This window comes from Phoenix dactylifera, chromosome 9 (assembly GCF_009389715.1).
Source record: "Phoenix dactylifera cultivar Barhee BC4 chromosome 9, palm_55x_up_171113_PBpolish2nd_filt_p, whole genome shotgun sequence".
Lineage (NCBI taxonomy): Eukaryota > Viridiplantae > Streptophyta > Magnoliopsida > Arecales > Arecaceae > Phoenix > Phoenix dactylifera.
The window spans coordinates 21,729,697-21,757,167 of record NC_052400.1 but is presented as its reverse complement, the minus strand read 5'-3'; the positions used below and the strand labels follow the sequence as shown (position 1 = coordinate 21,757,167).

Genomic DNA, 27,471 nt, shown 5'->3' with positions numbered 1-27,471 from the left:
TACACCAAGGAGGCGGGATCGCCCCAATCAGAGAACGTCCATCTCATGGACCCCGCAGTTCCAGGAATCTGGCCGCTGTGACGCGCAAAAGACGCACACCCCCATGTAAAGCCATGAAGCAAAAAATCAATATATTGCCCTATCTTTTGACGCCATCATGACCGTCTGATCCATGGATCATATCCTTAGTAGTACGAGAGAGTTCGGGCAACAACTATGAAGCGAAGGCACCTCCTTCATCCCTCGTTACTTGCAAGCCACAGCTAAAAGGAGAAAGGAAAATCCGTAACCTCTTACGTGCACTGCGACCAGTTCCAAACAACCTTCGTCAAGCCAAAGAAAGGAGGATACCGGATGCGGCGACAACGTGACGTGGCGCCTTTTGTGCGCCAAGCACCCACGATGCATGAGGCCGACTTGAGACAGTAGTAGGTCGGCCAATAACATCTCTGGGCCTTGTCCTGGCCCTGCTGGGGATCGGGTGAACCGAGTGAAACTTCGCTTGAAGGGAGCGCCGGCTCAGAACCAGACCCAAATCGATGGGGCCGGGTTGGGTTGGGCTAATTAGGTCCTGACACTGAAAGATTTATAAAGATTCCACAGATTTGGAAGCGAAGAAGGATTGGTGACAATGGATACAGAGTAAAAAGCATCTAAAGTGATGGAATCAACAAAATGGCAGCGCACAAGACCAAAGCTTTGCGTGTGATAGGACATTAAGCATTCAATCAAAGTGTACTAAAAAAGAAAAGATGCCACCTACAAAAGATATTACGGACCGCCAAAATTTTTTGTCACACACCAAGTATATTTGTGAAGTCCCACATTATAGAACTGAACTTGTTGGCGCTGTAAACATTGGTTGTACCTTTTTTTTTTTTTTTTTTGGTTACAATCACTGCTTACACTACTCTAGCTGGAGTATAGCTAACATAATACAGAAACAAAAAATGATAAAGCAATGAAGAAGAACCCTTTGGTGTATCCAGAGAAACTCGTCGGAATGTTGCACAGCAAATGAGGCGCCCAATTCGCAGTCCTGTTCACTTCACAGTATACATGTACTGTCTGAAAGGCTCTGAAGTCGCCCACCGTCTCCTAGATATCGCGCAACAGAGGATTGTCTCCCTCCTCGGCTTCTCGAGACGAATCCAATTGATCACTATGGCTGAGTCTCCTTCAAGTAGAATGCGCTCTGTCCTTAACATCTGTCTCACATAGGTAATGCCTTCCCATGCTCCACCCACCGCAATCAGCCTTGAATTATAACTCCTGATCATAAATTCTACACCTGCATCGTCCACGCCACCAGACATACTTTCATCGAAATTTACCTTCAGATGGCCAGAGGGTGGGGGCTCCTATGAGACAAGAACCATTATATCAATGTTCGACGAGGTATATGAACGATTTTATCATAGATAGTAATGTTAAATCGTCTTTGAATTTCACACAAAAATATTAATATTTAGATCAAGATGTTTCCTGAAATGGCAGTCCCTACTATGATGGACCACTGCTTGCTGCTAAATATTAACTGCATCGATCTTTATTTGAAATAGAGCTGATTCCAGAAAAAATGAAGATAAAAAGCCATGCAAAACCAACCTCAACGGACGCGATTTTTACATGGAGCAGGAGTTACCAAGCTATGCCAAGAATACCATGTCACATAAAAAGATGAAAACCGACCTTTGCTATGCTCAGCTCAATCAGACAAAAAAACCAATGCAAGTAATCCGTGAGCTTAATCCTCTATGGACTCATCGAGCCATGTCATAATCCGATCACATGTCAACATCACACTATTCACGAAACCAACAAGGCACACCATGCACCCAGAGAACCATAATATGCATCTTGACCGAAAAAATTGTGATACTCATGGTGCTTCAGCACCCAAAACTTCAGATATAAAAGCCCCCTTTTTAGGTTTTCCCCCGTTTCATCCACTAATTAGGTTGCCAACGGAATTGCAGTCACCATGCCTATGAATTGAACTCTAGCTATGATGATGATTTAACCATAGTTAGAATAAACAGTCGCACATCGGATAAAAGCATCAACCTACTAAAATTTGGATGCCGCGGAAGATATTATGGATCACAATCACAGATAGAATATATATATATATATATATATATATATATATATATATATATATATATATATATATATATATATATATAATATAAACTACAAAGCATGACATAACTAGTACTTTGACTTCTTCATTTACTAAATCCTGTCGTGGGACATATCCAGTGGTTAAACATTTCATCCTTCTGAATCTTAGGAAAAGAGAAATATGACATGAAGCAAGTAAAAGCATCCGTCCTTTCTCGGACTCGAGCACTGGTGATCAAAAAAAATAACAAGATTATATTCACCATGGTCAAATTCAAAAAAGTATTTATAATCATTAATTGGTTGTTAATACATAAGATACAAGGCACATGACCATTTATATAACTAGAAACGCATAAAAGGGGGGAGGGTGTGGGGGTTATGCTCAAAATATTGATCAAACAGCATATTGTATCAAGTGCCCATTCAACGTCTCTCTCTGACAAAAGATAGTGATACATACGATATTTACTAAATTCATCACCTACAACTTTCTCATTAAAATAGGCACTGGCCATTCAGGTCACCAGTGCACCAGATTGAGCAGGAGACTATGGCTGGAGTCGCCCTAATACCAACTATAGTATTGGGGTTGATTTCCAGCCAAGATGACCATGAAAGAGGACCTAAATTAAAACCTAGAGAGCAAGTTCTCAGTTAAAGAGGCCTCCACCAATCATGACAATTTAAGGTTTAGCAACCAAGAAAAAAGAAGCCTTTGAAAATTTTCCATAACCTCAAAAGAGCCTGTATGAAGAGGGAAGTTGCCAAGGTTTAATTTCAGGAACCGTATTCAGATCTTGGGTAAAGCTTGGTCGCTAAAGAGCCGAACTGAAGGGCAACCCAATATTGAAATGCATTCAAGTAAAAGGAAATTATTTAAACAACCCTTTTCAAACCAAATTCACTTGACAGCACTTAAAACCAGATTGGACCCGTCATTCCATAATATTTGGTTAAGTATGGTATTAAATACCTTATAAATATTAATTTGTCATAATACCAACAAATACAGCAACATACAGTATTGCGTCCTCAGCACAGGCAGGAAAAATGTAATGCTTCCTTCTGTCTGAGACATGATCCTTTTAAAAGCATAAAACACGAACCACTTATCCTCCTGAGTTTATCATCGCAGTTATCATAGACTAATTCCAAGGCTTATCAAACCACGCATGCTCAAGGGTAAAGAAAATCATGCAAATCAGTTCCTAATTTTCCGAATAGATGCAGTTCATCAGAAGAACTATATCTGGTGTTACTTTTGGTCCCATTTGAAATTTAAAATAGTAAACATTATGAGCCATGGCAAGACAAAAAATTGAGATGCAACAACACTGCAATAGGAACCATAACTTTGAGGTCCTCTTCTAGAAATTACATAAAAAGTTGAATCAGTCTGTCAAAGACTGGCGTTTAACTAGATAAGTTTTGGCCCTACTGCTTAAAGCTCAACCATATAATGAGACATCTTACCGAGACCACAACCAAAATTTGAGAAATCGTTCCAGCAACACTGAACCCAGGTGATTCTTTCCAGGAAATTAACATTTTCGCACTGCCATCTACCATTTCAATCATCAGATGCCTTGGGGGAATTCTCAGGTGTCTTCAGAACAGGGTCCTTCTTTCCTTTGTGTGCTGTGACCACCCCTCGGAACTCTTCCACCATACTGCTGTCCTTGAATTTCAGAGCAAATGTGGTGAGAGCATTCTTTCCTTCGCCAGCACTATTCGCACAAGCAAAAGTTAGGCCTCTTTTATCCATACTAGTGAGCGACATGTCTGGGTAAAGGCTTGCATTCAAGATCAGCCTGTAGTTACCCCTAGACCTCATAATAACCCTTGCCTTTTCAGCATCAGATAAAGAGACATTCACTTTAAGCTCTCCCTTTCCCCTTTCCTTCCACCCTCCATCCAAATACTCGTACAATATAGCATCAGCAATGAACACTGCCTTCTCATTCTCTTCACCTGTCTCGATGGGCACCTCCTGCATGGAAAATTTGTCACTTTTAGAAGCATCCAGTGCAGTACCAAGCAATGATGAAGAAGAACCCCCGTTGTTGGTAAGCCCAAAAAGAGATCCAGAATTAGCACCAAATGTAGATCCTTCTTTGGCAATTGAACCAAAGGAAAATGAAGAGCTCGAAAAGCCAGTTCCTGCAAGCCCCGTAAATGCATTTTGGCTACTAGACAACTGTTGAAACGAACTAAAAGATCCAGCTGGCATAGTGGTAACTTTCTGTTCATTTTCCTGCTTTTCTTTCTCAATTTCTTCTCCAACTGCCTTTTCAGCATCACCACCGGCCTTTTTCTCAGTTTCTTTCCCTTCTTCCTCAACTGCTGCTGCTTGAGCTTCTTTCTCAGCTTCTTTTCCTCCATTTTTCACTTCCTTACCCATTTCCACTGGTTGACTTACCTCTTCTTTTGTATCACTTTTGACCTCTTCATCACTCTTGGCTGCTGACATATCAGCAATGTCTTCTGCTGACTTCCTGTTATTCTCTCCCGTCCCCTCTGTTTCATTCACTACAGCTCTTCTTTCAATTTTCTTATCTTCTTCACCAGATTTTCCAATCTTTTCATTATTACTGTTTTGTTCTTCTGAGGCTGTTGTATCAGCACCAGTTTGAGGCTGGTCAGCAGGGCTAGTTATTTTTGCACTGGAATCGGTTGGAGGAACCAAGCGAACACCAGCAAAAGGATTGGAACCAGTAGATGTTGCAGGTTGCTGGCGCCGAACCTTGACAATTCTCCTGGTTGCCATCACTTCATCACTGGCTCTTTCGAAAGTGCCCATCTCTGGCTCAGGAGCATCATCATCTGGATCAGGATTATCCTTAGAGAGTTGTCTACCAGCAACTCTCTTCTTGGATGAAGGAAGGGCACTTTCTGCATCCCCCATTTAGATGAACACGATATTGACAATGTCTTATCAAAAGAAATATGAAAGATTAAGGTAGGGATAGTAGAAGATAACTCCTGCAATATGTGGACCAACATAAATCACCTTTTGTGATATAACTGCAAAATGAGAATACGAACCGAACCAATTAAAAATAAAACTAAGCTAGACAGGTTTTCTTCTTTCCCTCTCAAAGGGCATATAGCAACAGACACAAGGAGGAAAAGAAAATGCAAATATTGATGCCTCAAAATGAATTGATACACCAAAAATATTTAAAGAACTATGCAGCTACATGTAGGTTTCTACAAAGCACAAAGTACTGGTAGCAGTTTCATTAATATATGTGCAGCATTCTTTCATGTTGATGAATGGTAATATAAACTGGACTCTTTAAGTTTTGGCAGAGAAGGAAACTGGTTTTCAAGTAAATGTGAGAAACAGAAGGAATCATCATTAGTAAGACAATTTACATAAAGAAGCACTAACAAAGACTGGAGAAATCATAAGCTCTTCCAATAAAGCAACAAGATGGAATGAAACTAGAAAGAAATTTAGTCAATGCAATAGACACCCAAGTATAACAAAGCGTCATCTTAATACAACAAGAACCACTTTCTCTAGACAGAGGAGACATAATGAAAACAGATGCATCTAATCTTAAGTGGTGTAAAATTAACAACAAAAGAAATCAACTACAACAACAATAAATGATTGACGGGAAGAAGGAAGACCTTTGCCTGATAAATCCACATGATTCTTACAGGTAGTAGCAAACCAGATAGACCACCAGTCTTAACTCATTCTTGGAACTGTAACCCTAAAGAGATTGCAAGATATAAATTTCATTTTTCACTGCAATAAATTTAAGGAGATCGAAATGACTCTGATTGGAAATCAGTATATCTCAACAGAACACTCCAAAAGAGCAAAAATAATTGACACTAAAGTGAGTTTCCTTGATTAAGCTGCTTCTTACGGACAAGACAGATGCTGCCACAGCTACTGGTCTGAAATATTTTCTTCACCTCAGATATAGGTCTGCAGGAAGGAGTGTTGGCCTTCACCAGCCAATATAAGCACTAGAACTGGCAGGTCATGCAGCAATAGTGACTACTTTCAATACAGCTTCATCGAGTCAGAGCCCCACCACCCATACAAATACTAAATATCCCTCACCAACTGCAGACTCACAGCCTAACAGACAGTACAAAAGATAACTCCCTGCTCATATGTTAGTAATGATACTTGTGAAGAATAAACATAAGGTGTAATTTAGCCATTCTAACCTGCATGTTCATATAACAAGCAGGAATATTAAGGTAAGATGACAATTAATCCAAAACGGAATTTATTAGAACCTATAACCTCGGACTTTCATCCTTTGCAGCCAATCAGGATGTGCGAAGGAAGGATCTCATACAGCCTGGATTGCTACATGGTCTATTTTTGGATCATGATAAATTTTCATGAGTAAAATTACTATCCGGATCGACAGAACTATAGCTAATGTGCAATGGATAACCTATTTGCCTTCTGCTTTGTAAAGATTTGATAGCTTGGGAAAAAAATCGTAAGTATGGATGTTCCGTTATTGAAAATCACCAAAGGAGGACTACTGAACTACTAGTAAGCCAAAAACCAAGTAATTGCACAAATGTAAATCGCCCAAACTTGCAGAAACCCCAAATTTAAAACATCTAGGAAAGAAAAGCACGCAACAAGCATGAGTATGGCAATATAAAAATCCATGTTGAGATTTCACAAACTAATAAAGGAGACATTAGTATTTCCTGAACATCAAAGTTTTTACTAAATCTATGTTTATCACAGGAATTTCCACTTATTATCTCTTGATGACAAGTGATATATATATATTTGATCATGATACAAGCACAGTTTGTTAGATGCTAGAAAGAATATTATTAGAGAGGGAGAGGGAGGGAGGTAGTACTCTATCCAACATTGTAGGAACAGCTGCTTGCCAGAGTATAATTATGGTACAACAATGAGGAAGCCCATTTTTTCAGGAGGGCAGATGATGCATTTAGGGAAAAGAAAAGGTCAGTTGCATGAAATTAAAATTATAATGTATCTTTCAACCCTGATGGCATACAAATGCAAGCTATAACCCCACCGTGACTTGTTAAACGAAGCTCTACATAGTATTTAAATTTCAGAAACCCAGTGACTTGCAATGCAAAAGTTTTTGTTATGATGTAGGACCACATGATGTCTCTGTATTAAACAGCCTAAAACTAGTTTCCCAATGGAAACCCAAATAAATATATGCATACAACAGATCAAAACACATAAGCAGTACATATTACTTTACAATTCAAACACAAACACACACACACACACAAAAAAAAAAAAGCAAAAACACGTGGGAAAGAAAGGGAGAAGAAGGAAAAAACCAAACAAAGAGTTCTACATGGATAAGTGACCAGATGCATATGCTAATTGAGATTTACTTATTGACTCATGTTTAAATACAGTTTTTGAGAAGCAAGGTATTAGGTTGACATCTTCAAATGCCATGTTGAACAAAATAGTATTTGGATGGCACTGCTACAAGGACTCAAAAAACCAAATCCAAAGAAGAATTCAGGATCAAGGGGAACAAATCTAAAGAACATCACTCAACACAGTGGAAGTTACCCAAAATTTGCAAAACCTTAACTCATTATGTCCATTGAAACTTAGAGCATTCATAGATGAAGAACAGATAATTTAGATCCAGAAATGCCCAGACCAGAATCTTTCCTCATCATATCTAACACATAAAATAAAAGCCATCTAAGGAAGAACGAAAAATTTCTAAAAAATGATCAATAAAAAAGAAAAAACTTTAGCAAATAAAACTAGGAAAAGTATTTCGATTCTTGACCGCCTGACCCATCAATCAAGAGAGGGATTCACCCCGATGAGTCGTTTCCTGCACTGCAAGCTAAAATCCTAGCATATATTACTCTAATAGTACACAGACATAGCTATATCTGGAACAAAGAAAGTTATGCGAACATTTGGGGTTTCCAGTACTTGGGGTTTCATCCCATTCTTGAGCTCATTCTCAACAAATCAGATACAGGTTTTTAAAGATCATCCAAAAGGGCGAAAATCTATATCGATTTGCTATGGATTGAAGACACTTTGACAGCCATTTGATTACGAAAAGAAATTACAGGCACAAATCCAAATAAGAAAGAAGAAAAAAACAATCCAAACTTCACCGATACAGAAATTAAGGATGGGATGCAACGGGGAGGTAAAGATTTACCTCAAATCTATAGACGGAACCGACACTTTGGGTTAGGGTTTGTCTTCCGTCTTCCCTTGATAGCTAAGAGAGAGAGAGCGATGGCGAAAAAATGAGAAAAAATCTCGAGTCGAAGCGACGGGGATTGATGTTCTGGATTTTTCTGATATCTATATTCCCCCAGTTTAGAGCCCCAATATATCAAAAAGATCAAAGAAATGGGGGAACGGGAACCTAATAATCTTCATCTAGCCCTAGTCCCCTAATCCACCCGTAGCTTATCTCGGCCGTTAAGTGTTACTGCCGCTTCAAACAGGGACAGTAGATATTGGCCTCCGATGAGATCAGATGTCTCGGATCGTCCATCAAAAAAAGGGCGAGGCATAGGCGGCCGGATCCAAATTTTATGGGGCTTGGATCAGCTTTTTGTTTTCCATTGGGGATCTGTTCTGAAATCTGTATAGGCCTAGGCCCAGATGGCTCCTCCATGCTTCCCTGCTGCCATCTGGAGATTGAAATGGCCACATATGAAAGGGATTTTTTTTTTTCTTTCTTTTATTTGAAAGCCATAGGTCGATGGCAGTTGTATATCTTTAATCAGCACAACTAGGAAAACGATATCTTCCTAATGCATCCATGAACTCAGATGACACTCTTAATTATTGTTTGTTGAAATCATTGATGGACTTCAGCCTTACCCAAAACTGAATGCTTATTCTTTAATCAGCCTTAGCCTTAGCAGAACATACCATGTCAAGAAAAAAAAAATCTATATGTATATATAGATATAGATATAGATATAGATATAAATTTAGATATATTGTGTGTGCGTGTATTTTTAGCTAGCATAAACCGTGCCATGTGATCCTTGTTTTTTATTGTTAGAATTTTGATTTCTTATTGTTTTTATGGACACGGAAGACCGGGTGTATAAAAGCTGGTATATTTTTGGTAGACGTAAAATAATGGCATCTTGACGGGGGGAAAAGTGGAAAAAGACAATGCTGGGTGGCAACTGCCAAAAATTCGTGTAAGTTATAGTCTCCTTGTTAAGTCTCATGCAGGTTTCGAGCATATAAAATGGTTGCCAACGGTCAAGCAGCTTCGATTGCTTTCTAGACGAAACCTTGAGATATGGATCCACGAAGGATGAATTGGTTTAATGATTTCATATCCACGCTAAAGTGGACATGATTATATTCAACATTTAATCAAATTATTATATTCGGGTTCTAATCATGGTCGAGGATACGTAAGTAGAAATGTTAAAATGATTCTTTTCGGAGCATATTGATGCATTTTGAGAAGAGATTCGTAGCTTCTTTTTTTTTCTCCACCACCACCACTATCATTATCATATTTAATGTTTTCTGACAAGACTATAATTTTCATACATGTAAACTAGAAGTTTTGTCGGACAACTAAGCAAATACTGGACTTAAACCGCACCTTCTCCTCATTATCATCATCATTATTCAAGTCTAAAGACTAGGTGGGCACCATTTAAGACTCAAAATCTACAATCTTTGATTGGGAGGTGTATATGATCACCAAGGAGGCTAAAATTAACCTTGTTGTTTCTTAACATGCTCTAAATGCAACAGCCCACAAGAACAAAGAGGTTTAGATTGTTTTCCTCAAAATGATACAGGCAATTTACAAGAAGTAACATTTCATCTGCAACATCGCCTAACTAAAGAATATGTTGTGTGTTTGAAATTCAGTGATCAACCTCAATTGCTGTAATTGAACCATATTCATGGCCACTTAAAATTATATATTAGTGGCATCTGGCTACTATTTTTATTACCAATTTAAATAGAATTTTGTTAAGAAAACATGCAGCAAAAATTGAAGGATTGAGTCTTGCACATCCAGCTAGATGAGTGATCTTCGATACATAACAGAATGAAGTTGAGCTTGCATAAATCATTCGTATAGTCTTAGTCCTATCCCAGATTTGGTTTCATAAATCTCAAATGGCCAAGTATTTATACTCAAGGCCATCTCCGGTATTTTTCAAACTGACATCCAATATTCATAAGTATTCATTTGAATCTGTTTTATAATTTTACTTATGTTTTATATTGATGGCTAATTTAACATCAATTTTCTAAAAAAAAATTTCAAAACTGGGATAAGCTTCAATGGTACTAATACATGTGATGATGATCTACACAACCAAATTAGCAAACCAATCTTAAAACTCCATACCGGACCAATGTGTTAGAATTCATTCTTGTAATATGGCATAAATAATCACATATGTCATTATTTTGTGTTAGCAAACCTAGACTTCATATAAAGTTAGCCCAAACAGTTAAGCTACCTGTTGTAGTGCTCTCTCTCTCTCTCTCTCTCTCTCTCTCTCTCTCTCTCTCTCTCTCTCTCTCTCTCTCTCTCTCTTCCTTTTCTTTTTTTTATTGCTAAACGAGAGGATGAGAATTGGGAAACTCAGGTTGGGTTTAGTTTAGGCATTGAGGAGAGAGAGAGAGAGCAAACCCAAGGATAAAATTGTTCACAATATAGTAAACTAACAATGTTAGAGAGATCAATAAGGAATATTTTGTTTAACTCTTATTAACCTCAGGGATTAAAAAGAAATAAGTTACAAGATTTCAGGGATTAAGTGCAACTACAGAAAAGGGATTTATATTTAAATATGGAAGAGCTTATTCTTTTCCTGGTTTTTGGAGGGGGGTTAGTTTAAATGTGCCCCTAATAACTTTTAATCACATAGGTATACTACTGGACTTGAGAATCTTATGACAAAGCTTAATTAGTTCTGCCAAATCTGGAGATAGCAACTAATAACTAGATGAACACCTGTCTGTATAGCCAGTGAAGGCAAACCTAAATTATCACTGGAAAAAGGTAAATCTAAGTTTAATCCATTGCTTTTCCACCAAACTCTTAATCAACAGGATCACTACCTTTTTCAAGTTTAGATTTATCAAAAAATATATAATGCCAATTAATTTCATCCCCTATGAGGAATGGGGTATGTGGGGTGTTCGGCTATGATCTGATGTCTTTTGATGCATTGCACTAACTCCTCTTATAAAACATAGGGGTTAATTATTCGCCCGGATCTTAACTTTATTTTTAAAAATAGTAAAAAAATAAATATTTTTGATATTTTTGAGTTCTAACCAACTTTCATTCCTGGAGTTAAAAGAGTACACTCCTAGCCATCATTTAGGAAAGAACATCCCATTTCTTTGAACCAAGCATTAAGTCGTAGCTCTCTTCTTAAGGCAATCTTAGAATACTACTTGGCATGAGCTTCACTTTTCTCCAATTAAAAAAAGTTCAAACTCCACCATCGGTGGGAGAGAATCAGAACTTTTTTTCAAGCTCTCTCAACTTCATTCTTCCATTCTCTTAATTTTAGCTTTGGATCCCTTAGCTTTAGCTCTTCCCCTTTCTTTCTCATCTTCTTCTTACTCAATTCTATTTAGAGCTAAATTCTCAAATATAAATTGCAGCTCTAATACGAGATCTAAGATGGCTTAAAATTTTAAAAAAAGAAATTCAAGCGAGGAGAGAACTCTTGAGGGATGTCCTCCAAAAAGGAGGAAGCAAACCAGAACATATCGAGCCATAATTGAATAAGCTCCATTAATCTTTCTTCATGGTTTCCTTAATTATATTATCTCCACAGGTAGGCTCCTCAGATTGTATCTTTCCCACAAAGGAATGACCGATCTTTTTTTACATTGTCAACCATTGGATCGTATCCTGCACATATTTTAAAGCACTTCAACCTCTTCCTTCCATCCATCTGCATAAATTTTAAAGCATGCATCCCCAACCGTTATTAACTCCTTTCTTTTTCCTCTTCTTCTCCTATTTATGATCCTACCTTTTTTTTGTGGTACATCGGCTGCTTACATTGCTCTTGCATAAGCATAGCCAGCTGCATCATTATCCCTTCGGCTGCAAGACTAGCCGCCGTGCCTCCGGCATCATCAGTAACCTCCTCCGTCTCCTCTTCACCAGGGACCGATGTAAGGCTGCGTTCACCATCCTCACCAGTTACTCTGAAAACAGTATTGTCCATGACCTCGTGATCCTTCGCCATCACCATGACATGGGGCGCCACCGCCCTTATGGATATAAATCCCCATCATCCAAATCCTCCTTCTCAAGCAGCTGGATTGAAATGAAAGAAAAGGAGAGGGGGATAAGTTGACAAAATATTTTATTAGAAATTAGCTTCTCGTGCGGCCACTTTACCTCACCGAGGAAGATATGCATTTAGAATTACCCAAACAAGTCCAGATCTTTGAAAATACGCAAAACAGCAATAACTACGACTTTTGCAAGAAATTTCTATTGTTCCTTCCCTTCCACAAAGTCCACCACATTGCACGGAGTAGCTTATCGTTTCAAAGATTTACCAAGTCTTTTTCTCCTCCAACTAGTCCAAAATATTTTTTTTCACAAAAGGAGAAAACCCTCTGAATTTGATTTTTTTTTTCTTAATTTTCCTCCATATCTGCTTGATAAATGGGCAATGGAGAAGCAAATAGTTAACAATCTCCACTTGATTACTAAAGAAAAGCATCCTGAGCTTCCATTCCACTTTTTTTGATAATACTTTTCTTGTATGCAATTTATTTCTTGCGACCAGCCATATAAAAATTCTCTTTCCATGAAGCTGCAGCTCTCCAAAGAGCATCATAACCAACGAGCCTCATCACCGTTTGGCACTCGCCGCTTCCAAATTGCCAACGAATTTGTCAAGTCACGTCCAAAGCTAAGATCCCATGTCAACCGCTTTGAACGTGGGAATGAAAGAACCCAATTTAATTGCACATTTAAGGATATTCAATTGATGAGTTCTTGCTCCTCAACCACCCAGAACATGGTGACCCTTTAATTAGCTGGCCTCCAAATACCCGTGAGTGTAACCCAACAAAAAAAAGCGACCGTAGCTTTTAGCTTTTTCCCGTGATTCCTATCAGAAACATCAATTCACCAATGTTTCCTTGGCTTTTCTTCAACCCATCATTTTTTAATAATATTCTGATAATAAATTGGCACAAAGAAGGAGACGCTTGTCGCTTGTGCTCGGTTACCTGCGAAGAGAAACGAAGAGGCCCGTCCAAAGTCAAGGGACCCACAAGAATATGGGAACAGCAAACCATGCCCTTGGCGCAAATAGCTAGAACGGTGGTTAACTCCAAGTAACGATGGAGAAAGATTTGAAGATAAGAAGCGAACGGAAGCGCGATCCGACATAACAAACAGCTAATCTCGATAGCTAATAGAGAAAAGAGGGAAGACCGGTCAACGAGCATTCAATCAATATCACCAAGAGATCGCGATCCAACGAATGGATGAATCCCAACGTCGAAACCCCCCACATGGACCTCTTATACAATCAGAGGCTTTGCCGGGGATTACCGCATAAAAGCGGGGGTGGTGGACTTCTTACTAGAATCTGGGAAGGTAAACTAGACCTAATAAAAAGTGAACTCACTGACTTTTTTTATTCCAATTTGTTTTAGAAACGAGTAATCTCCGCCTGCTTTCCGGCTATTCCACTCGATGTGGCGGCAGGTTAAAACGGCTTCAACTTGAATCAGTCAGTCATTGACTCTTGGCCGGGAAAATTGCCTGGAAGGAGCCTTCTTCCTTCATTGAAAGCATGATTAGCTTAAAAGTTTCAGAAATCATGAAATCATGCCGCTTGTTATGGTTAGAGATCTAAACTACTAGTAATCTGGTACGACTCAACAATACGTAAAAAATAAAGTAGCAAACAGATAGAAACCCATTCCAAGTCCTAAATAACACAGAAAAACAATAACTAAGGCCGGCCATGCAATGGCAAGGAACGGCAGGATGGTACAAATATTGAGAGTGAACAGCAAACAATTTATCTCATTATGCAAGAAGAAAACGGCTGTCTACAGAAGTATAGGGCAAAGAAAAGCAGAGTAAGAGGAAAAGATTAAAGACGAGATTGGATGATAGCCAAGACAGAGCTTGAAGAATTCATAAGTAATGATCACCATATATAAATGAAGGAAAAGAGCAAAGTATAGTAGGAGGGGGATAATACCACAATTTAATCCACTTGTTCTTGAAACTCATGGTCTCTATACATTGATTTTCCCAGCATTTGCTCTCTGATGTACTCTCTCTCAGCCATTTATTCACAATGCAGATATAATTAATATGGAGAGATTTCCCCCCAATCCCCTGCCTCTCCCTTCTCCATGTGTTCTCGATCTCTTCTTCATCACCATGATGAATGGTTTGTGTCGAGTGTTTTCCCCCCTCCATCAGAGGGTAGTCAACAACAGAGGTAGCGAGAGGAACAAAAACATAGGAGATTCAATGGACAACAAGCATGACGAGAATCCAAAATACATTCTTTCTTCTTTAACAATGGAGGGTGGGAGGAGGGTGGGGAGAACAATTCTCAAAAGAATCAATAGAACGGAGGAGGAGGAGGTGATGCATATGAGATTCCAACAACAGGTGGCAATGGGCCTTCGTATAGAGGGGTGGGTGCTGGCGAAGATGGTGGTGGTGATGGTGGAGTCTCACAGGGTTTAGGGGGTGGAGGGGAAGGTGGTGGTGGTGGAGTTTCACATGGTTTTGAGGGTGGTGGAGACGAAGGCATAGGTGGGGGCGGTGGTGGTGATGTATAATGGTAAGGTGGCGAAGGTGGTGGAGGTGAAGGAGATGGTGGAGGCTCATAGTGGACAGGTGGTGGTGGTGGAGACGGTGACGGTGGCGGTGGTGGAGAAGCATAGTATACCGGTGTTGGCGGTGGTGGAGAAGGTGGCGGCGGCGGTTCTATGCATGGAGGTGGTGATGGTGGCGGCGGTGGCTCAATACATGGTGGTGGAGGGGGAGGTGAATTAGGTGGTGGAGGTGGCGAGAACATTCGCGGTGGTGGCGGTGATGGGTAATAATAAACAGGTGGTGGCGGGGAATGAGGTGGCGGAGGCGGCGAAGCTTGACGTGGTGGTGGAGACGGGTAAGGAGGCGGTGGAGAATAATGCGGGCTGGGAGGCGGCGGCGAGTTGGGCGGCGGAGGTGGCGGAGACCGAACGCAGTAGACGGGCGGAGGTGGCGAAGGCGGTGGTGGAGGAGGCGGCGGGCATGGGGATGGAGGAGGTGGAGAGGGTGGTGGCGGAGACGGAGATGGTGGAGGTGGGGAAGGAGGCGGCGGGGACGGAGACGGTGGTGGCGGAGAAGGCGGTGGAGGAGATGGGGACGGCGGCGGCGGCGATGGTGGTGGTGGGGAGTAAACTGGAGGTGGAGGCGGCGAAGGAGGCGGCGGGGGAGGGCTCGCCGGCACGAACGGCGCGCACCGGAAGGAGTTGCAGTCCACGGGATGGGACAAGAAGGACTTGCATTGCGCCGCGGATCTCTGCGCCGGCCGGCCGGGCAGGCAGTTCCTCCGGTCGTCGAACGACGGCACCTTCAGGCACACCGGCGGCTCTCCTGTGAAGAAGTTATAAGAGAAGGTGAAGTTCTGAAGGCGGGGCAGGGTGCAGATAGAGGTCGGGATCTGGCCGGAGAGGAGGTTGTGTGCGACATCCAGCTGCTCGAGGCTGAGCATCCATCCGATGGAGTCCGGCAGAGGCCCGACGAGCTGGTTGAAGCTGACATCGAAGACGGTGAGGTCCTTGAGGAGGCCGATCTCGGGTGGGAGGCAAGACCGGAGGCCGTTGTTGAGAAGGATGATCTCGTTGAGGGTCCTGGACATTTTGCCGAGGCTGGCCGGGACGCATCCCCGGAAGCGGTTGTTGGCGAGGACGATGACGGAGACGGGGGAGTTGCCGAAGTTGTCGGGGATGTCAAAGGCGAAGCGGTTGTGGTTGATGAAGATGGCGTCGAGATCCTTGTCGAAGAGGGCCTTGGGGACGCCCCCCTCGAACTCGTTGAACCGAAGATCGAGGAACTTGAGAGAAGGTAGGCCGAGGACGACGTCCGGGAACTTGCCGGCGAAGCGGTTGTTGCTGAGATCGAGCTCGAAGAGGAGGTGCAGGCATTCGAACTTGTGGGGGACCGTGCCGCAGAAGCGGTTGGAGTTGATGTGGAAGAGGGCGAGATCAGTTAGGAGGCCGAGCTCCTCGGGGAGGTAGCCGGCGATGTCGCCGTGGTTGAGGTCGATGCCGGCGACGACGGTGAGGTGGGGGTCGGAGGGGAGCGGTGCGCAGTAGACGCCGGTGTAGTTGCAGACGTTTGATCCGACCCAGTTGGCGGTGAGGTTGAGGGGGTCGGAGATGATGGCCAGCTTCCAGGCCTGGAGGGCAATGTAGGCGTCCCGGAGATGGGAGTTGGGGAAGTTGAGCGACGGGTCCACGGTCACGTACTCCCCCCGGTCCCCGAACTCGTCCCGGTAGTAGAGGAGCTGCCGCTGCCGGATGAATCCGGCCTCCGCGTCCGTCAGCCCATGGCTCGAGAACCCAAACGCCGAGCCAGCGAAACAGAGGAGAAATAAGACCAGGTGATGGAGACGTTGTGATCTACCGCTTTTCTTCATCTCATCCTCTTCTTCCTAAGTGCTGCAGTTTCAAAGAATGGGGGAAGGAAAGAAGGGACGATGAGTACAGTGGTGGGCTGCTATGTTTTTTTTTTTTTTTTCCTCGCTTCTACGGGTTTTTTGAGGGGAGAGGGAGGAGGGATAAACATAAACACTAGAGAGTCTAAGGAGAGACAGCTAAACCCCAGCTCAAAACCCACCCACGATGAGAGCGTTTTCTAAGGAAGCGTAGAGATGCTTCGAACGGCCACGCTCAGTCCTCTAATCTCTACGCGACTGACTATTCCTGGCCTCTGCTTCTCATGGTTCATAAATACAGATATTTTGAATTTATTATTACTTCCTTTTGTCTTTTTTTAAATTTTAAAAATAAAAATTTTGCGATGCGCTCGCTCGCGGTGATATTCCGCGCACCATGATTTGTTTGAACTGATATGCGACCATGGAAAGTGGGGAGGAATGCTGCTTATCTTATTTAAAAATTAGAGGTATGAAGATAAAAGCGAGCGGTGAGCTCAAATGGAGAGGCTTCATGATCCCGTTTTGAACTTTATGTGCGTTCAAACTCGGCAAGGGGAAGATTGGAATAACGAAGGAAGAATTTTTTTTTTATTTTTTTTTTAATCTTCGGAGGAGATTGAAATTTATTATTCACGGGACTGAACAATACATTGGCGGTAAGATAACCGGGCATGAACGAACCCCAAAACTACGCTACCGAAACGGCTACCCGAATTTTACGTCTTCGCCGGCGGTGTTTTTAATTTAATTTAATCGCGATGGTCCCCCAACGTGGAACTAACTGCTTAAATATTTCAAAGGCGCAGGCCCGGACCGCGGAAACAGGGTTGCAGTCGTCTTTCATCTGCGGCTTAAAAGAAATTAAAAAAAATATATGGATAACTAAATTGTCCTCGTATTATGTCACCTTGTCCTTCGGATTAATTCCGATAGATGGCCGGATGGGACTGGCCATTTGGCATGGATGGTGATGGCCACGTTGAGGGGTTCTGCTCTTGTTTGTTTTTTAAATAAATTAGGGGAGAAGGTATAAGTTGGCGTGGGCCCTCGGGATGAGAAATTGGGAGAAGGGAGCGATCCCGCATGTGAGTGGGCCCACGCGTCACGGCCCACACGGCTGAACCGTCGGCGCCGAGGCCCGCTGGCACACCGCGTCCCCATGAAAGGTACCGGCCACGTCATCTCCCGACTGAGAAAATCGGACGGTTGGATCATTCCCTCTAGAAGGTTCCCGGCTCCAACGCTCCCCTGACTATCATCAAATCCCAGGCGTCCGTTTCAAAATTCAGGAGCTTTGGTTTCTCATGCACCAATTAAGCCACAGCTCGCCATCAATTCCTGAGATACTTGTGTCGCAGTTTAATCGGCTAATCAATTCATCGACGATCCAAGATTCTTCTAATTCTTGAATAAATTACTGCTAATTATTTCTCGTTGCAGAATTATAGCTAAATTAGTGAATTCTGAAGCTAATGAGCTCAGCTAACATAACAACCAATCAATGCTGTGAACACGCCTAGCCGTCGTAACGCTTGAGGCTTGCATGTAGGTTCTATCTTTGATAAATTATATATTACAAAAAAAGATAAGATGATTAAATAAAATGATTCGCATAATAACTTTCGTCAGATGGGGGTTGCCCATTCCCACAAGAGAGTCCAAATACAAAGGGTTCCATTTAGTGCTGAGCAGCTCATATTCTCGATGAAAGAGAATGGTGCAAATCGTGACAACAGAATGGTACGAATCAGGAAAAAAAAAACATGTGTTCATACAATGAAAGATTGACTTGCAGCAGGGCAATGAAAACGTCAGCCAATTGGTGGTCCATTATGAATGTAATAATGATGTAATATAAGAAATGCAGGACCACGAGGTCGTTGTTTGCCACTAAGAATAGCGTGAATAAAACGTTGCATGACTCATTTTACCTCTCTTTATTTTTATTCATTGGAGGCCATCTCTATTTAAAATGCTAATCATTAACTTTCAGCCTCCTTTCTATTTCTTTATAAAATGCATTTTGACTGTCAATCAAATATGTATATATTTATACAAAACTAAAAGATTGTTCTTTCTCGCATTTTGACTATCCTGTAGTATCACTTGAATCGTATGCATTTTGGTTGTCAAAAAAATATATATATGTTTATAGAAAACTAACAGATTGTTATTCTACATATATTGACTATCATGTATCATTGCTTAAATGTTACCAACGTTAGCAAGGCAACACAATATTCAACATTTTTCAGAATCTTAGATAAGTTATAGCACTATAACGGGGTATCGCTGCAATAATAGCTAGCATTAAAAAAAGATATTACAATAATAATTTGGTGCTGCACATACATTTACTTTGTGCCAAGAAAAACCTCAAAAGTTAATTTTCAGGTCCAACGAGGATTTTGTTTTATTCAAGTTGCATATTACAAATTTTTGCTACCATCTCTACCACCATCTATTTTTTTTGCTAATTTTCTGGATAAAATAAAAATAAAAATACCAATAGCAATTCTTCTTATAGATTTATACAAATTATAAGATATCTATATTAAAAAAGATTTGCATATCTTTTTCAAAAAACAATCATTGGAGAGATATACCTTGCAGTGCAACTGCAAGACCATCCGATCTTTGGTGATGCAAGCGAGACAAACATGCCGTCTTCCCTCAAAAGTTGTAATAGCTATTTTTATTTCTGTTCTTTTTATAGAAATGATCGTAAGGATCCCATGGACCTTGGCCGTCAAGTCCTATCGGTGAAAATTGGAAAAATTCGAAGCTCTATAAAAGGTCCAGGGATTGTGTTCAATTGTTTGATCCCAACTCTGGTTCCATTCCAAGACATTCTAGCTACCAATTTGCAGTCCTTAAGCTCTAATAGAAGTTCCCAAAGTTCCCGAAGTTCGGGCTACCCTTTGGGACGAGGCAACGGCGGTCAGCGGAAAACTAAAGCAGAAGCCTCCAAATGCCAGCGGGCAGAGAGCTGGAGTCCTCCTCCCTCCGCCGCCCAGCGTATTAAACCCACATTAGATCCTCGGGTGAGATGACGTGAGGCTGCTGCGCTTTCCGGAACGAGACGGCACCCGCCACCCAATCCCCACAGCCCACAGCCCACAGCGACCGGTCCAAAGCCAAAACAACGTGCCGAGAGATTAGAGGACGGATGGTGGTTGGCTCTCCAATATACACGTGTCGGTGGATCATGTGATCCTCCATCCCAGCTCTCGTATGACGAGGATAGCAGTTTCATTCCAAACAATCCGTCCACAGTCCATGCCAACAACCTCCTCCGTTCGTGTTGTCATCAGACATCACCTGTAACCATCCATTCCGTTCTAATATTTTTTTAACGCCCCTTATCGTCCCCGAGGACTTCAGTAGGTAAGGTAACGAATGGGACAGGATGGGATAGGGGTGGTGGTTTCCTTCCTAAGCCGGCCAAGCAGCGCCGCCCGTTCTTGTACTGTTTGAAGTATTAACGGCTCGATTGAAGCGGAAATCGCGGCGAAAAGATGATTGGACTTCACGGGGCAGAGAGTAAATTTGATGAATTACCGGAAAAAGTTTGGATTTGTAAATTAGACTCGAAGTATAGCGCCAAAAAAAACAAAAAAAAAAAACTCAGAGTAGTGGGGAACTTGATTTTCGGTGTAGTGGGGAGGTCTCCTTCTTCCTTTGATTGGATCTTTCTTGGCCTCGAGGTCGATCATGCTTAACTCTGCCGAGACTATGGCTGCCAAAATCATGCCGAGATCGAAGTCGTGAGCTCTGTGGTCATCGATGCCAAGACCGAGCGCTCTGAAATCGGGCGCTTTGAGGTCGAGCACTCTGAGGTCGGGACTGCTGAGAATATGCTTGCTGTCGTCACGTTCGTCATCAAGTGCCGGCGATTTGACCATGTGCTTTGAGTGATCCATTTTACCCCTAACAATACATACTTGATGGGGCAATAATCGACATCTTGACCTCGGTTCTTATCAAGATAAACAATTTCTGTGAAAATCGAAGTGCCACCCTGCTCATGCTAATAAAGACCAGCAGTTTTGGTGACACCGCAATTAATACATGATCGGCGTGATTACTGTCGTGTGCGCTCAAGCGAAACGGTTACCATGTGGTTAACATGCAGGTGACCGTTACCATACAGATAAGGCATGCTGCACCCACTCAGATAACAGATCTGTATTCTACCCAATATAAAGGAGTAGCCCGGAGAACCTAAGATAAGTTCATTTGGAGATTCCAATCTATAGATTTTCTTCCTTCCACACTCTTGCCCTTCTATTTTAAATTAAACATCGGAGGGTCCTCGTCGGAAATATTTCCGCAAGTGGACTTCTTGCAAATTAGCCTCGGCAGCAATCAACTTTTTCTTATTTTGGTCTCACCCGACCTCGCTTCTCTTTGGTTCTCACCGACCTCAGAGAAACTCGGTTCAGAATTTGGTGACAATAATACTCGTACATATAAATATACCAATATATGCATGTATTCACATTTGTGCATCTATTATTTTTTCATTTTAATCGTAAAAGAAAATAATCAAGTGGAGAGCAGTAACAATGCAACCATCTTGTTCTACTAAAGTCCTATGATCCTATCTATGTCACCTATAATCTTTTTACAATATATTTTTTATGATTTAATCTTTATATTAAAGTTGATTATTATATTTTTTTTATTCTTCATATATTCTAACTATGTGAATATGTAGGAAATAAAAGTAATAGTAAAATGTATGACCCTTTTTTTAGTTTTGATTTTTATATAGCCGATATTTTTTACTTTTGCTTTCTCCGCACCTTCTTAGGTGCAGGCACTACCTTTTAAGGCAAAACATTTTTCTATCGATATATTTTTGCATCCCGCATCTTTTGATATGGGTTTCATAATTACAGGAATTAGTTCTATAACTAATATGGGATTCCATGGTCATTATATAAATACTCTATCATAGGTTTATTGGCATTGCACGTTTTCTCGTAATAAAAATAGGTTGTAATGTTTATTTTCCTTCTATCATCATTCTATTTATCTATATATATATATATATATTGCTTCACATTTTATAATCAGATCGGAAAACCCTATATGATATTTAAAAACGTTCCACAAGTGGATAATGCTAGCATAAGTCAAAGAAAAGTTAGGTAGAGCATATTTAATTTTTCTCTAGATAAGTAATATAGAAGTCTTAAAAAAAAAGTAAATACAGTACCCAAATAATGATAGGAATATTAGAAGTGGGTGACATCTATTTTATAACGGTACTTTGTTTTTATTTTATGATTAACAAAGTAATATTCTGGGTCCAAACCTCAAAGCCGGTCCACGCTATCCGAACCTTTTTACAATATGGACATAAAAATTTCATTAGGTTCTGATTTAACTTTGAATCTAAACAATAATTTTTTTGATTTGGGTATATGAATATCGGCAAATCCAACGGGAACTTGACACGCCGATAACCGTACATGCGGTTGCCGCCGCCCGCCAGCCAGCCGGGGACCGCGTCTCAGTAGCGTTACTTTTTAGCAAAAGCTGCAAAAGCAGGAGAGAGGAGAGAAGGTACGGGAAGCCCTGGTAAACGGAGTATAATACGCTACCAAAAATTTTAGAAAAAATTCCGGCCGCGAGCGTGGTGCCCAACTTTGGGATCTCAATGATCCGATCGCCAGAGCCCATCGTCATGATCATCCATACCATGCATTCACGTTGTCCAACACATCATCATCGGCGTCATCTGTCGTGTCCACTTGACTCCGGACGGTCAGTTAGGATACGATGGATCATGCTATGCGTCTAAACCGATGCCCTCCAGGGCGGCAAGACACGTGGGATCCGGATCCAGTCACTCTGGGGCCCTGCATACGCTGGAGTGCGGTTTTATCTATTTGTCGTTCCAATTTCTGAATCATTCCCATGAACCGCTTGGATGGATTGGATCCGTGTATAGTGATCGCTGCATCGGATTTGGAGCCACTAAAAACCAGGGTTCCTCCTGATCATTAAAAAGATCGATATCTTCCTTTTGATTCGAACCATCTTATCTCATTCTGCTGTCATCATTAACGGCACGGCTCCGACTTCATTTAACGGCAGGGTGCCTGTTGGGGGGAATAAGATTTTTTCCCAAATGACATAAATGCCCCTAAGAAGCCGTACAATTTCCGACCCCGGACGGCCGAAGTCGGCGTCCGACTTCGGAACGCCCGACCTCAAGACGACCGACCTCGAGACCTCCGACCTAAGAAAAATCCCGATGTTCGAGGTCTACTCTTGTCAGCCACCTACTACGGCCGTGCGCCTCTGAGGTCTGGCCGAGGACCATACCCTGACGCCCCTCTGGCATTTATTGCGCATGGTCGCTGTAACTCTCCGGCTTACTCCACAATAAATGCGGATCTCCGGCTTACTCCACAATAAATGCGGATCTCCGGCTCACTCCACAATAAATGCGCATGGCTCCTATCATCTACGGACTCTCAGCTCTCCACGGCAAATCAGCCCAGCAGAGTCTAGTCAACTATGATAAGTCTCCGATCTCGGCCATACCTCCGACACCAATGCAATAATTCGCCTGATAGCGTGCTAATTCGGGCTGTACGACGCCCTCACCGCCGACATCAGTGCAATGATCCGCCTGACCGTGCGCCGACCCGAACGACATGCCGAGCCGTACTACGGCTTCGCCTTGTTACATCGCAGGTAAACCGACCTCCGCCTATAAAAGGGAGCCTTGGCCTCTCAGGAGGGGGTTGGAAGATTGATGCACTCTACTGACACTGTTTATCTCCTTTCTACACTATTTGCCCCCTCCCTGACTTGAGTGTCGGAGGGCCGGCGCCGAAAAACCCGGCCACCGGCTCGTGTGCAGGCACCCAGACGGAGGACGCCGCCAGCTGACGGATCGTCGCCTCGCCGCATGAACCAGCCGTCCCTTCTCTCCGACCGCCCCAGACGGAGGACGCCGCCCGCCGACGGACCGCCGCCCCGCCGTGAGAACTCGCCGCTCCCTCTCCTCGACCGAAGATTGCCCCCGGGTCCAATTTCCAGCAACAGTTGGCGCTAGAGGAAGGGACCGAGTAGCAGTCATGAAGTTGAGAAGTAAGGGAGCCTCTAACGCCTTCCGGCGTCCCCCGCAAAGTCCTGGACACTCTGTCCAGAATTCTCCAACTCCGGCGGACCCGGTTCCTCAGGTCCAGCCGGAACAGTTTGACGCCTTGGTACAGCAAGTCCAGGCCCTGGCCGCCGCCGTTCAGAGTCTGCGGCGCGAGGAAGCCTTACCTACGCTCCCCCCACGGGCTCAGGCCCCGCCGGAGTGTCTCCCCAACGGCCCGGTTTTCCCAAGCCAAAACTTGCATGGCTCCTCCAGAGCCAACAACGAAGAACGAGCTTCCCCCCGGAGGGAGTCACCGGGAAAAGGCTTCGACCGGAGGCCCCAGCTTTCTGAGGCGGAGTCAGCCCCAGACCACCGTGAGCCGGCGCAAACCACGGCGACAATTCCACGAGTGGGGGAGCTCGACCGGAAAGTTGAGCATCTGGAGCGCCAGATTGCGGCGCTCCACAGCAAGAAGGCAAGACAAGAGGGAGACTTTGAGTTCACTACTAAGTCCCCCTTCTCCCGCCAGATCGAGGATGAGCCGGTTCCCGCGAGGTTCAAAATGCCTCAAGTGGAACCCTACAACGGGACGACTGACCCTCTCGACCATCTAGAGAGCTATCGGGCCCTCATGGCCCTGCAAGGGTCCTCGGAGGCCATACTCTGCAAGGCCTTTCCAGCGACCCTCCGAGGGATCGCTCGGCTTTGGTTTTCTGGGCTGAAGCCGAATACGGTGTCCTCTTTTGAGCAGCTCGGCAGGCAGTTCGCCACCAACTTCGCTGCCAGCCGGCGCCAGCAACGGACGTCGGACTCCCTTCTCGACATCAAACAGAAAGAGGGGGAGTCCCTCAAGGAGTACCTGGACCGCTTCACCGCCGCCACATGGGAGGTTCGCGAGCTAGACCAGTCGATAGCTATGTCGGCTCTGAAGACTGGGGTTCGCTCCTACCGATTCCTCTTCTCCATCGAGAAGAGCTTCCCGGCCGACTTCACTGAAATGTTGGCCCGAGCCCGGAAGTATGCCAAGGCCGAGGAGGCAGTTGCATCCAGGCGGGGGGCAATTGAGCCCGCCTCGAAGAAGCAGAAGAAACGCCGCGAGGAGCGCGGCCGACAAAGGAGCCGATCCCCCCGCCGAAAGAAGAACCTCCCCAAACTGAGAAGTCCGCCCCGACAGCAGAGGCGATCTCAGCAAAGGACCCCCCCTCAGCCGAGGTCCCCACCACGGCCTCGGACGTACCCGGAAAAGTACGAGAACTACACACCCGTCAACGCTCCCCGGGCCGAAATCCTGATGGAAATCGAGGGTCGGGACTTCTTCCGACCCCCGCCTCCTATGCGAGACACGGGACTCCCCCGGAATCCCAGGAAGTATTGCCGCTTCCACCGAGATCGTGGGCACGACACGGAGGACTGCTACCAACTCCGGGATGAGATAGAAGCGCTCATCCGACGGGGAGTACTCAACCGGTTCGTGAGGAACCGACCTGAGGAAAGGAGGCCGGCGGAGAATGTCGCACCAACCGAAAATCCGGGCGACAACAGGCCCATCGCCGGCACCATCAATATGATCGGGCGGGCCTCGGCAGGAACGGCCGCCCAGGGAGCACCCCCGAAGCGCCCACGTACTGATGAAGTCATCTCGTTCTCGGACGAGGACTTAGAAGGGGTCGAAACCCCTCATGATGACGCTGTGGTCATCTCTATGATTGTAAATAGGTTTGATGTAAAGCGTGTCCTAGTTGACAATGGAAGCTCAGCCAACATTTTGTATTATCATGCCTACCAAAAAATGGGATTGACAGAAGGGCATCTCCGGAGAGTCAATGCCCCGTTGGTTGGGTTTACCGGAGATGCAGTCCCGGCTGAAGGTGAGGCTAGCTTCCTTGTCACAGTCGGCCTCGCCCCCCGGGAGAGCACTGTGAGGATGGACCTCCTGGTGGTCCGTCTGCCCTCGGTCTACAACGCCATCCTTGGGCGCCCAGGGCTAAATGCCCTTCGAGCCGTGGTTTCAACTCGCCATTTGCTCATGCGGTTCCCCACCGACCAAGGAGTAGGCGAGGTCCGCGGAGACCAGCTGGTCGCCAAGCAATGCTACATGGCAGCCCACACAGTAAAGCAACCAGCCGAGGCGCCGGACCACCCGATGGGCCCTTCGCTGCCCATAGAAACTCTCGATGCGAGGGACACCCTGTGGAAGAAGCAAGTAGAGCCCGGTGAGCTCCTTATTCAAATCCCACTACAAGAAAATTTTCCCGAGCTAACTGTGCAGGTCGGCTCCGGCCTCGGCGCCCGCGAGAGGGATTGCCTCGTCAGCTTCCTGCGGGACAACGCTGACGTCTTCGCCTGGTCGCCCGCGGACGTGCCAGGAATTGACCCTGAGGTCATGGTCCACCGACTCCAGGTGAGACCGACCAGCAGGCCTGTAAAGCAGAAGAAAAGAGGCTCCGCCCCGGAACGACAACGAGCTGCGGCTGAGGAGGTGGACAAACTCCTCGGGGCCGGCTTCATCCGGGAGGTCTCCTACCCGGACTGGCTCGCCAACGTAGTCCTCGTAAAGAAGGCCAACGGGAAGTGGCGTATGTGCGTGGACTATACCGACCTGAACAAGGCCTGCCCGAAAGACAGCTTCCCCCTCCCGAGCATCGACCAGCTCGTCGACTCCACTTCAGGACACCAGCTGCTAACTTTTATGGACGCCTTTTCAGGGTACAATCAAATCCGAATGGCGCCAGAAGACGAGGAGAAGACGGCCTTCATCACCGACAAGGGCACCTACTGCTACAAGGTGATGCCCTTTGGCCTGAAAAATGCTGGGGCCACCTATCAGAGACTGGTCAGCCAAATTTTCAAAGACCAGATCGGCCGGAACATGGAAGTCTATGTGGACGACATGCTGGTAAAGAGCCGAGCGGCGGAGCACCACATAGCCGACCTCAACGAGACATTCGCCAAGCTCAGAAGATACCAAATGAAACTCAATCCGGCGAAGTGCGCGTTCGGGGTCACCTCGGGCAAGTTCCTGGGCTTCATAGTGACCCAGCGCGGAATTGAAGCCAACCCGGAGAAAATCCGGGCACTGCACAAGATGTCGCCTCCAAAGACAGTTAAGGAGGTGCAACGACTCGCGGGGCGGGTTGCCGCCCTGGGAAGGTTCGTCTCTCGGTCAGCCGAGCGATGCCTCCCCTTCTTCAAGAGCCTTAAGCGGCCGAAAGACTTCCGGTGGACAGAAGAATGCCAGCAGGCCTTTGAAGAGCTTCGGAGCCTTCTGGCCTCTCCCCCGCTGCTCACCAAGCCCCAGAAAAGCGAGGTCCTTTACTTATATCTGGCCGTCTCCCCAGCTGCAATAAGCTCAGTCCTCGTCCGGGAAGAGGACAAGCTCCAAAAGTCGGTCTATTACACCAGTCGGGTTCTCAGGGATGCTGAGACCCGATATTCTAAACTTGAGAAGACCATCTTCGCTCTCATCATCTCGGCTCGGAGACTCAGGCCTTACTTCCAAGCCCACACGATAGCCATATTGACCGACCAGCCTA

General features: G+C 44.3%; 2 protein-coding genes across 3 annotated transcripts; both read right to left on the bottom strand.

Annotated features, from left to right (window-relative positions):
* Window positions 1–3,364: 3,364 nt before the first annotated feature.
* Window positions 3,365–8,715, bottom strand: LOC103704584 (nuclear pore complex protein NUP50A-like). Of its 2 annotated transcripts, none has more exons than XM_008787940.4 (2): window positions 8,316–8,715; window positions 3,365–5,112 (listed from the first exon to the last, which is right to left on the bottom strand). In XM_008787940.4, exon 2 carries the CDS (start codon window positions 5,033–5,035, stop codon window positions 3,701–3,703), a length of 1,335 nt encoding a protein of 444 aa, XP_008786162.2. In that variant the 5' UTR covers window positions 5,036–5,112; window positions 8,316–8,715; the 3' UTR covers window positions 3,365–3,700. The 2 variants fall into 2 exon arrangements, with proteins under 2 accessions (XP_008786162.2, XP_038986393.1); XM_039130465.1 differs by having other exon boundaries at window positions 3,365–5,154; window positions 8,316–8,691.
* Window positions 8,716–14,159: 5,444 nt separating this feature from the next.
* Window positions 14,160–17,089, bottom strand: LOC103704595 (leucine-rich repeat extensin-like protein 4). The gene has a single exon (XM_039130464.1). The coding sequence runs from the start codon at window positions 16,807–16,809 to the stop codon at window positions 14,740–14,742; it is 2,070 nt and encodes a 689-aa protein (XP_038986392.1). The 5' UTR covers window positions 16,810–17,089; the 3' UTR covers window positions 14,160–14,739.
* Between the last annotated feature and the right edge of the window lie 10,382 nt (window positions 17,090–27,471).

Excerpts from the sequence above, each read along its gene's own strand:
- LOC103704584 (XM_008787940.4), bottom strand. The coding sequence starts at position 5,035 with ATGGGGGATGCAGAAAGTGCCCTTCCTTCATCCAAGAAGAGAGTTGCT.
- LOC103704595 (XM_039130464.1), bottom strand. The coding sequence starts at position 16,809 with ATGAAGAAAAGCGGTAGATCACAACGTCTCCATCACCTGGTCTTATTT.